Source organism: Mastigoproctus giganteus, chromosome 10 (genome assembly GCF_048544385.1).
Source record: "Mastigoproctus giganteus isolate SK-2022 chromosome 10, ASM4854438v1, whole genome shotgun sequence".
Lineage (NCBI taxonomy): Eukaryota > Metazoa > Arthropoda > Arachnida > Uropygi > Thelyphonidae > Mastigoproctus > Mastigoproctus giganteus.
Genome location: NC_143584.1, coordinates 68,743,231 through 68,755,657, shown reverse-complemented (window position 1 = coordinate 68,755,657; position 12,427 = coordinate 68,743,231). Strand labels below are relative to the sequence as shown.

Sequence of the window (12,427 nt, the reverse complement as noted above, 5' to 3'; positions counted from 1 at the left end):
CACTTAACGTCATTATTATGACGGGATTAGGTAAATCGGGATTATGATTTACTGTACCCATCGCTGTGGTATAGTTTTAGGGGTCACCAGACGTCCTCGTTTCCGAGGACATGTCCTATCTTAAAATGAATATTCATTAAATATTCTGTGCGTTGCACCTTCGGTCAACAGAATAAATAAAAACAATGGGCTGCTTGCATTAAGCGGACCGTATTATCCCAATATTACACTAGTGGACTGTATCATAGTCATTTGTCTAATTGAAAAGCTATGATTGTAGATTTGACTAATTTATGAATTTTAAGGAATTTGTTTCTGAGAAAAAGAAAGATAATTGGGAAAACTTGTTAGCCGTAGACTGAATATTTTAATAAATGCAAGAGTTCTGAGGTATGTTCCGAGCTTATAAAAATTGTTCAATACACACTTTATTTTTACCCACAATGGGAACTTAGAGCATGTATTTTCATTAATTAGCTACCAGTGGAGTAACATTAGAAATAAAATGGAAACAAATATTATAAATAGTAAGAATTTTATTGGTTATTTATAATTTGAAAATGGATTGTAAAACATTATAATTACTTTGTAATCCAAACTTACTGAAAATGATTGGCAGTAACGATAATTTGTTGGCATTCGAGGTGAGCGGACGCGCTTAGACAGGGCTCCTCAGTTAAGTGGTTTACTTTTGGATAGTGCTTTTAAATATTTGATTTATTTAGATATTGTTGGATTATTTTGTTATAGGTTTTCCTGTAACTGTTTGATTTTAATAATATTATAGATATAATTTTTTAAAGTTACTTTCATTGATATTTATTTAATTTTATAATGGTAGTTACGAGATCTGCCTTAAACACGTCACAGGGTATCGTGACTCACACGGAAATAGCAGATGGCGATTTACGGGTGAGTCATGATTTAATCCGTTGTGGAACCTGTGGAATGTTTTCCAAGGTCGACCTGGTGACTAATCCTACCTCACCTGGGGATTCTTTTCTTTGTGATCGATGTAAGGAGTGCACCGATCTTAAATTACAATTTGGTGCACTGATGGAACAATTTGAATCCCTGAAAAAACGAGTGCTTGCCCTCGAAAATAATGCTTCTGGGAGCTCGTCAGGGACTCAAAACTCCAGCAATCTACCAAGTGATGCACACCCGATTCGAGCCTCAAAACAGAAAAACCAAGTGCAAACTACCCTGGTTAAAAAGGACATTGTTTTATTAGGAGACTCCATTGTCAGGGAAACGGGGAATATTTTTTGTAATAAAGATAGGTGGAGCAGAACCAGGGTATGTCTGCCGGGAGCAACTATTGATGATGTCACCAACAGACTGTCAGATTTTAAAGGGGGTAAAGAAAATATTATTATTCATGTGGGAACAAATAATATTAAACGTACACGATCTGACGATTTGTTGGAAAAATACAGGACCATGCTGAGGAAATGTCGCGAGCTAGGCCATAATGTCTATGTGTCTGCAATTCTGCCCAGACACGATAGGAGGGAGTATATGTTAAGAGCCTTGTGGATTAACTCAAGACTTGAAGGAATCTGCAAAGCTTTAGGGGGTAAATTTCTATCAGCATGGCCCACACTTGTAGGTAGAAGGAATTTGTTTTGTAGAGACGGGATACACTTAAACAAAGGTGGTGCAAAAGTTTTTGCCAGTATTATTGAGGATACCTTAAAGGCTCAGGGAAACTGCTAGTTAGGGGGGATGTGGGTAATACTGACACGCGTTTATCTGATAATATTGGTCAATGTAACTCTTGCACATACCTTAAGAGTTCTTATCTGTTACCCCAACTCGACGTATTATCTAGATGTTCTGGGGGCAAAGACGTTTCACGTGAGCGGGTAGCTAATATCAGGGAAGAGAGCCTAAAAAACTTCAAGGGTTGTGTTAGGATTGTTAAATATACAAGAACAGTAAATCTTAATTGTTTATACAGTAACGTTAGAAGTGTCGTCAATAAAATGAGCGAATTCGAACTGCTGGTTAAAACAAGTAACGCGGACATAATAGGGCTTACAGAGACGTGGTGCCACCCGGAAATTGGGGATGATGAGTTTCAGTACGGCTTGTATAATGTATTTAGGAAGGATAGAGTGGATAGAAGGGGTGGTGGGGTAATGCTTCTTATCAGAAGCAGCCTGAGTGCGACGATAGCTTTCCCGGATTCAGACATTTCACATGCTAGTATAGAGTCTGTATGGTGTGAGATAGTTGGAAACAAAGGTACAATGCGAGTAGGAGTAATCTATAGACCAGGTGATTGTGAAGACTATGACAAAAGCCTCTACATGCAAATGGAATGGGCAAGTAAGCGTCAATGTCTTATTATGGGTGATTTTAATTTGCCTCTAATTGATTGGAGTAAATGGGAAGGAAACTCGACATGGGGAACAAAATTTTTAAATCAACTAGATGACTGTTATTTGTATCAACATGTCAGGGAAAGTACTAGAGAAAAGAATATCCTAGACCTCATCATCACACATGAATCAGATGACATAACAGGGCTGACAGTAGAGGAACCAGTAGCAGGAAGTGATCATGGAGTTCTACGGTGGATGATGACGAGAGAGGTAGCAGAAGTAAAAGGCAAAGGAATGGGTTTTAATTTCAGAAAAGGAAACTATGATGCCTTAAGGTACTACATGGCCTCTATTAACTGGGTAGATATCGCGCAGAGAATGAATACAATTGAACTGTGGTACGCTTTTAAAACATTAATCACAGATGCCTTGAATGCGTATATACCATTAAAAAAATACTCCACGAGAAGGGTTCCAAGTTGGATGAATAGTGAAGTTGCCACATTACTTGAGCAGAAAAAGGTGGCATGGAAAGGTTACAGAGCAATAAAAAGTACTGAAGCCTATAACAGCTACAAGGTGATGTGTAATAGAGCCACAGAAAAGGTTCGACAGGCAAAGGCAGTTTATGAGAAATCACTAGCAAACAGAGCAAAGAGGGGGGATAAAGAATTCTTCACATATATAAATGCCAAGAAGAGCAGGACAAACCAGATCGGACCTTTACGTAAGGGAAAGGGGATAGTAATAAATACACCAGCTGCCGTTGCAGATGAACTCAACAGTTATTTTGCATCGATATTTACAAATGAAAAGCCTTTTGTGGCAATGGGAAATTGTGGGAGCGAAGTTAAAAAATATGTAATTAATGATATTGAAATTTCGCAAGATTATTTAACGAAAAAACTTTCAAGCCTACAGACCAGTAAGGCTCCTGGAGTTGATGGAATATACCCTATAATCTTGAGAGAGCCGGCAAGCGAGTGCATTGAACCACTGAGGCTGGTTATGCGAGCATCACTAGACTCTGGGGAGATTCCCTTGGATTGGAAAAGTGCAAATGTATCTCCCATACATAAGGGTGGCTCTAAAAGTGAAGTGGGAAATTATCGACCTGTCAGTCTGACTTCAGTAGTAGGGAAAATCATGGAGGCAATGATCAAGGGTGGAATTCAGGATCATTTGGATCGAATTGAAATTCTCAAGGATACTCAGCATGGTTTTGTAAAGGGAAAATCATGTTTAACAAATCTGGTTCACTATTTCGAAAGGGTCACTCACGAGCTGGATTTAGGGAATAATTTCGACATTGTTTATTTAGATTTCAGCAAAGCTTTTGACTCAGTCCCACATGAGCGGTTGCTTTATAAGCTAGAACAGGTTGGAATCACTGGGAAAATCCTTAGATGGATAGAAGGATGGCTTCAGGGCAGGAGGCAGAGTGTTGTGATAAATGGCTATTCCTCAGATTGGGTTGATGTAAGAAGTGGGGTTCCCCAAGGATCAGTATTAGGACCACTGTTGTTTTTAATTTTCATAAACGACATTGATGAAGGGATAGAGGGCGTGATGTCTAAATTTGCAGATGATGTTAAAATTGGTAGAGTAGTTAATGATCACTGTCAAGCTGAGCTTCTTCAGAGAGACCTAGATAGACTTCAGGAATGGTCAGAAAAATGGCAGCTGTGCTTTAATCCAACAAAGTGTAAGGTATTACACCTGGGAAACAGTAATCCCAAAATAACTTATTCACTTGGTGGAGTTCAACTAAACCCAGTACTGGAGGAAAGGGACTTGGGTGTTACGATACGGTCAGACATGAAATTCTCTGAGCATTGTAAACAGGTTGCAAGGAAGGCCCATGGTGTCCTATCGATGATCTATCGAACTTTTGCAAGTAGAGATAGGGACGTGATAATCCCATTATATAAGGCTTATGTTAGACCACACTTGGAATACTGTGTTCAAGTATGGAGACCGCACCTAAAGAAAGACATCGAGCTTCTTGAAAGGGTGCAAAGAAGGGTAACTCGCCTGGTGAGATCGGCAAAAGGGCGTCCTTATGAAGAAAGACTTCGAATATGTGGGTTGCAGAGTTTGGAAACTAGACACCTTAGAGGAGATTTGATTGAGGTGTTTAAGGCTCTGAGAGGCATCAGTAAAATGAATGAGGACGAAATTTTCAAGATTATAAATGATGCTAGAACTAGGGGACATAAATTCAAGTTACGGGGGGAAATGTTTAGATTGGACTGCAGGAAGTTTTATTTTAGCCAGCGAGTTATAAATTACTGGAATAAGTTGCCTTCATGGGTGGTAGAGGCCGACAGTTTGGGGAAATTCAAAGGTCATCTGGATAGTACTTTCGGGTAAGGGAAGCGCATAGGATGATAGGATTAATTTCCTTTTTATTTATTTTTTATTTCATTTTATTATTTTTATTTATTTATTAATTATTATTATTTATTTAATTTTTGTTTATATCATTGTTTTGTTCGGATTTTTTTTTTTTTTTTTTTGGCTGGTGCAGCATAAGCCATAGGCTTTCTTGCACCATACGGCCGTTACTAATACTAATACTAATAAATATGTAATGTAATGTTTTAATAATAAAAATAATTTTCAAAATGCCCTAGTTTTTTTCCTATTCTTTGAATTCTAGATCTGGTAAGCCTATTGTAACCCCTGGCTTGTAGCCGTGAAGGGAAGTTTATATACAGCAATGTGCCTTCTGTACATAATAAAGAGTTCTTCTAATTGTAGATAGCGAAATCATAACAGTACAATAAGAAAAGATATTTTGTATTTGGGGTAGAGAGAAAGTAAAAATTTGATACTGAATGCTAAATGTAAAATAATTTTCACTTGCCACAGGCGCTGGCGCGGCGCCTGTGGCAAGTGCATACTTGAGCACCCATAGCGCCAGCCCTGATCTTTATTTAATAATATATTTTTTATTAATTATTTTCGGTAAAGGATTTAAAATGGAAGGATGAGAAGTACAGGTAAAAAAACAGATTTGATTAAAAGTGAATTGATTATAAAATTTGTCATGCACTGGCTCTTACAATCAAATAAAGCAAACAAATCCTAGATCCCCTCAAACTAAAATACATTTTTTGTTTATTAATATCAGATTTGGATGATATAATGTAATTGCAACCCGAGTGAGTTTTCTTTAAATAAATATTAATTGCATGCAAATCAGATAGTTTAATGAACATGGCTTTCGCGACGATTGCCGTTTGTAATATCAAAAATATGGGGTTACTTTAGTAGCTTAAATTAAAAAAAAAAAAAAAAAAAAAAAAAATGGCTCTACTAAAGAATTTAAGTTGGCAACAAGAGAAAGTAGTTCTCTCCATTCCCCATAATTAAATGGTTGCGCCATATTTCAAATATGATAGTTCTAATTAGGCATGACGACAAAACATTTTTCTTGATCAATCATTGGAATTTAACCACTATTACTATGAGAACCTAGTAAACTGCCTAAACACTACATTACTTTCCTTTTATTTCATGCACGAATATCAAGCAGGAGAAGAATTTTAAGCGAGTTCTTAAAATTCCCCTAACTGTACTCTCCCCCTTTATTTATAGATTTGTAATTAATTAAAACCAATGCCGTTAAATGTTACTGTAATCTAGTCCAATACAAATAACACGTCTGCAAACATTGTTTTAAGCTCATATTGATTGCATGTAAAAGACAATTAAATGAATTAATAGAAAATAAAGTTATTGAATAAAATATTGTTGAGAAGCAATACTTCAAAAAATTGGGTGACTAAAAAAACAAATACAGTAATTCACACTACCTTTTGTGATTTCTTGGTTCGTGGCAATGTATAAACAGAGGTAAGAGCAGCGTCCACGGCCTTCATGGCTAGCAGAAAACATCAAAAGCAAGGACGGCTAGTGTTTAATTCCTCACTACGTATGTTCGAATGGACACCTGTTGGCTAACATGCCTGGACAACAATTACGAGCGTGCTAGCAAGCCAGTCACTGCGAACAGGGGGAAACACCTTACAGTCGGGAAAATGAAGGTTTTCGCATTAATAAGACTTCCCCCCCCTTTCCTATCCTCCAGCATGACGGAAGTTTCAGATGCAACTTCGCACAATAACTAAAGCGTTAGCTGGGTTTCGATACGACGGACTTTGTTCGCACTTAAGGAACAAGAAAGAGAAGCTATTTGTACAGCAATCATTTACGGAACTTGCTCTTCTTTTCTAGTTAAAATTAAAACAACACGTAAGAATTCCTCAACTGTTACCTGTAAACCCAGAACGGACATATCGCCTCACACAATCCTGTATTTATGAGCACAAACCAAGTAGAAAACCACTGAGAGCTACACATGAATGGATCGTTTGTAGTACGTGCCTGCAGTCCACGAATAAGGTAATATTTTGTTGATTGGCTGTTTTTTTCATGACGTAACATGTGGCGTCATTCAGGCCAATTTTTGGGTTATAATTCAAGTGCGCTAACAGGAACACGGTTTACATGGCACATTATTGTCAATATACATATTGCTCGTTATCAGGAAGACCTAGGATACCAATGATTGTGCGGTAGAATAAGCATGATTAAAGGAGACCATATAATGAAGGTGTGGTGACGCATAAACAATCTGTCAATGAATTAAACGTTCCTTTAATTTCTGAGCTATTCAAAGTAGAATGTAATTTACACTAATATATGCTTTACGTTATTCGCATATTTCACTAAAAACGTCTTTGCAGTCAGGATATGTTCAGAAATAATATTTAAGTGTTAACTTAAATACCGACCAACTGACAAATTATTATTTTTAATTCAAACAAATTTCGGACGCATTGCTAGCAGAGTCGTACATGCGAGGGTATCTGGGGTTAGCCCGGGTGAAAGTTGGATTTGGGGTTCCATTATATGTAAATATTTATTTATTTATTTATAATTATATATAATATAATATATAAAATAAAGTCTATTATATTTGATATAATTATAAATATATATTTCTATATAATTATTTTTCTACATTAAAGAATAGTACATAAAGCGATGCCAATTATCGACTTGGACAGTTCACTAAGAACAAAACATGGTGCAAAGGCGCTAACCTGTTCAATAGTGAATCTTAAATGTAGTCCCATGCTTCATGCAAAGTAATCCAATTAAAGAATAGTGAAATGAAACCAATTTTGATTTGTCCTGTTGTAAGAAAACTATTTAATTATAATATTTATGAACAGATATTTGTTTCACTAATTGGCACTCATATAGAGAAGCGGGGTTTAAATCTGCCGTTCACTGAAGAAATTTCTAAGGGCCACTTCAGTCGAAGCTCAGTTAGGTAGAGGGAACGAGTTATCAAGTGACTAAACTACTGTACCGTAGGTGTGTTATTTAGGAGTGGGAGAAGAAAATCTGGAGGAGGGGGCTGCTGTTTCAGTACAGCCGCGAAAGAATTCTAATATGTTTTTGATAGGCCAGAATTTGCAGTTTCGTCCCGATTAAAGTTTTCTTTTCTTTCCCTTTTTTTTTTATTGATTGAGCAAAACGACTAAAGCACAGTGTATTTTGTCTATTGGTTTTCCTCTTTATTTGTACAAAAAGCCTGAACTTCCAGAATGAAAACTGCACGCGACCCTCTCCTCAGACGCATTAACTCATTCACAGCCGGTGAAGAACAGTATTTCGGGTTTTTTTTTTTTTTTTTTTGGTTTTTTTTTAAGCCCCCATAACATGCAAATCCGCCCAAGAACTTTTTTTTCTTTTCTTTATTTATTTTTTTTTTTTTACAAACATAACACACATACAGTCCCTAGTTCGTCCTTGTCGGCGTGAGGATTTAAACCCGATATTTTTACCCCCCCCCCTAACCCCGCATATAGAAGGTTGATGAAAGGGATTCATTTCCATTACTCTATTTTATATAATATAATTAAAGTAATACTGGACTTAAAATACTTTCATGATGTTGCATGGCGAGTATGCGATTGTACTGAAATGGAAACGTATATTAAAACAGAAAATACATTTCATACTGACATGACAAAAGTGCATGAAATATCAAAAATATATTAAAATACTTTCTATTTAAAGTCATTTAAATAAATCCAATACTATTAATAATTTTTTACTAGAAAAAAATATAAAAATTGGCACAGCTAACATCACACAAATTAAAAATGTCAAATTCCATAGACATTAGACTCATATGGGGGTGATTACCTTACATTTTGCAATGATAAAGGGATGGTTGAGTTGGAGACGGCAGAGAGTGGTAATAAATAGACACTGCTCTACGTGGACTAATGTTATTAGCGAAGTCCTCCAGGGTTCGGTGCTGGGCCCATTGTTGTTTTGTGTATTTATCAATGATATCGATGAAAGTACAGTATATCAGGCTTAATGTCCAAGTGTTTGCAGATGATATAAAGGTTGGCAGGATTGTTAATCACAGTAAAGACAGTATGCTACTGCAAAAGAATCTAAAAAAGTTAGGAAAATGGGCTGAGAAGTGGCAACTGAAGTTTAACGTTGACAAATGCATAAAACTGCATATAGGTAGCAGTTCATAAAAAAAGTAACCCAAGAGAAAAGTACCAACTCTGTGGTACTACACTCAGGGAGGTGGAAAATGAAAAAGACCTGGGGATAATTGTGCAGTCAGATATGAAGTTCTCTCAGAAGCGCAGACAGGCTGCCAGAGCAGGTCATGGAGTTTTGCTAATGATATATAGGAATTTTGCTAGCAGAGACAAGGAGGTGATTATCCCTTTGTATAAGGCAATGGTCAGGCCACACCTTGAGTACTGTATACAGGTCTGGGGGCCTCATTTGTAGAGTTGCTAGAACGAGTACAGAGAAGGGCAACAAGATTGGTGAGAAGAACAAAGGGGTGCGTTGAAGAAAGGCTTAAATTTTGCAAGTTGCAGCATCTGGAGACTAGTCATCTGCGAGGCGATCGGATTGAGGTGTATAAAGCCTTGAATGGTTTGAGCAGGCTCAATGCTGACGGAATATTTCTGCTTGCTCAGACTAAGAACCTGAGGGGGCATGATTGGAATTGAGCAAAGACGTGTGGAAATTTGCCTTCAGCGAACGGGAAGTTGCTTGCAGGAACAGACTTCCATCTGTTGTTGTGGAAGTTGATAGCTTAAATAAATTTAAGGCAGAACTAGACTGAGGTTGTCACAGACATTCTCTCAGATATGCCAGACAAGCTGTACTTGCTACCTGGGAGTCTAAAACGCTGATGGAACTGATATTCGGGTGACACTCAAGTCAAGTGGACCCAATTTCGGAGAAGTCCGGACGGTCTATGACAGCCAAATCCTCTGCTTGCACCTTCACGATGGTGGGACTATTAGTAATCCTGGGTATAACCTCCATGCACAAGTACATGGTGGGTGACCACCCAGGTGTGAACCAACGTAAGCAGGGGTCGAGGTGTGGTGCCCACACCACATGGAGGAATGCCGCCCCTCTATGTTACCAGGCAGTACTAGGTGGTAGATGACTCTCATCAACCGGTGAAATACCACCACTTTGCTTATTGGAGGCTTGAAGTGGTGGAACCCATGTTTAGTCTCTAGAGCTAAGGTCCGGCCAACCCTTCCCTAACCCTTCCCTATCTCTTCCATCATGCAGTATGATTGATGATTTTTGAGGTTATGATGAATATCATGGCAACCAATATTCCTTACATTTCGAGGGTACAGCTCTAAAACGGTGTTCGCAGGCCGGCCGCTAGTTAGTACACCAGACCGACCCTACTGGTAACTCTCTAGGAGGCTTCCGGATCAGCTAGTGTATAATCTTGCTACCTCTATTCTGCCAGATAGTGACTGGACGGAGTCCGAGTAGTGTGTATGCGGGGAGTATTGTCGAGGCCACGTTATGTCAAGGATCTGGGTATATTCTTACCACTTGTACGCCATATTCAAAAATTTCATTACTTCATACAGCATGTCCCACTCACTTTTTCTTACTATTGAATACACCATGAATTGTCAAAATAATAGAGCAAGCTTATCTGCATCTAAACCTCCCAAGGACTTCCTAATTCATTTCAAAAATATACGCGGTCTCAATTCTAATCTCAACGATGTCCATTTCCACTTGCAGTCTTCCAAACCCCATGTACTTTTTCTGACTGAATCTCAGTTATCGGTTGATTCAACTACTGCTCATCTCAGATGTCCAAATTATTTGCTGTATCATTCCTTTCGCCTCAAACGTGGTACTTGTGCATATGTCCGTTCTGATATTCCCTGTCAGAGACTTGGCAATTTGGAATCTCCTCTCTTTGATCTTCTCTGGCTTAAAATCTCTCTACCTCATTGTGTCAAATTCATCTGTTGTCTCTACCGTTCTCTCAACTCCACTAATCACTTGGAGCTCTTTGACTTCCTCTCTTTGCAACTTGACTTTCTCCAGTCCAACTTTCCCAACAGTGAGGTAATTTTCCTTGGTGATTTTAATGTTCACAACTCCAGCTGGCTTCCGTTTTCTAGTCACACCGACCCAGCAGGTCGAGATGCTGAGGCTTTTGCAATTACTAATGACCAAGCACAGATTGTTCATTTACCTACAAGAATACTGGACAATCCTAATCATACAGCCAATACGCTTGATCTTTTTCTCACAAACAACCCTTCTAAGTACAAGGTCGAAGTGAGAGGTCCTTTAGGCACTTCAGATCACAACTTGGTGATTGTCTCTTCTCCAATGGAACCTTTATCTCATGGCTATTCCCAACCTCGTATTGTTTGGCATTACAAGAATGCAAAATGGGATGACCTGCGAGACTTCTTTTCTTCTTTTCCTTGGTCTGATTACTGTTTCAAAACTTCAGATGTCAACGTTTGCTCACATCGTGTCAGTGAAATTATTCTTGCAGGAATGGAATCCTTTATCCCACACTCCACTTTAAAATCCCGTCCTTTATCTAAACCTTGGTTTTCCAATAAATGTGCTAAGGCTGTCCAAGAGAAGAATGTTGCATATCGTAATTGGCTTGTTTCTAATTCTTCAGTTTCATTTTCTGCCTACACCAAAGCTCGCAACAATTGTAAAGCAGTTATTAATCAGTGCAAACTAGAGTTTGAACAGGCTAAGAGTAGAAAACTTGCTTCTTGCCCTAATGGTAGCCGAGCATTCTGGTCTCTTGCCAAAGCTATTGGCCGCAACTTTTGCCCATCTCTGCTCGCACCTCTGTCCAAACCAGATGGTTCTGTTGTCACTTCAGCCAAGGATAAAGCTGACCTGCTAGCATCCCACTTCTCTTCCAGCTCATGTATTAATGATCTTGGTAAAACACCTCCCACCATTACTAACACGCTCCATTCAATGCCTCCTGTGGTCTTCCGTCAAAAGGATATCAGAAGGATTTTGATGAATCTTGATGCTAAGAAAGCTCCAGGTCCTGATGGTATTTCTCCACTTGTTCTCAAAACCTGTGCTCCTGAACTTACTCCTATACTTTGCCGCCTTTTTTCACTTTCTTATTCCAAAGGTGTTTTTCCTTCTGCTTGGAAATTTGCTCATATCCAGCCAGTTCCTAAAAAGGGTGACAAATCCCTCCCATCCAATTATCGTCCCATTTGCAATTACTTCTACTCTTTCTAAAGTAATGGAGAAATCAATTAACCGCCAACTCTTAAACTACCTAGAAACCTTTCATCTGATCAACGATCGCCAGTATGGATTCCGTCAGTGTCGATCCAATGGCTTATGTTACCCATTTATGGACTAATTCAATGGAAAGGTTCGGTGAAACACAAGTAGTTGTTCTTGACATCTCAAAGGCTTTTGATCGTGTTTGGCATAAAGGTCTTCTAAACAAGCTTCCATCTTATGGTTTGCCAACTGTTTTTAGTAATTGGTTATCCAGTTTTCTCTCTGATCGCTCACTGAGGGTGATGGTAGATGGCTCTCTGTCTTCTAACCTCTCCACTAATGCCGGTGTCCCCCAAGGTTCAGTTCTTTCCCCCCACTCTTTTCCTCTTGTATATCAATGACCTTCTTCCATTGACTGGAAATCCTATACATAGTTTTGCCGATGATAGCACGTTGCATTCAACTTTCCATTTTGA

The 12,427-nt window shown here is 38.4% G+C and overlaps 1 protein-coding gene across 1 annotated transcript in view; it reads right to left on the bottom strand.

Moving 5' to 3' along the window:
- LOC150079072 (breast cancer anti-estrogen resistance protein 1-like) overlaps positions 1-6,667 on the bottom strand; it is a 195,545-nt gene extending 188,878 nt beyond the window's left edge. Inside the window, exon 1 of the mRNA XM_090382654.1 lies at positions 6,152-6,667. Coding sequence (XP_090238780.1) covers positions 6,152-6,217 — 66 coding nt within the window. The 5' untranslated portion in view covers positions 6,218-6,667. The remainder of the gene's footprint in view (positions 1-6,151) is intronic.
- Between the last annotated feature and the right edge of the window lie 5,760 nt (positions 6,668-12,427).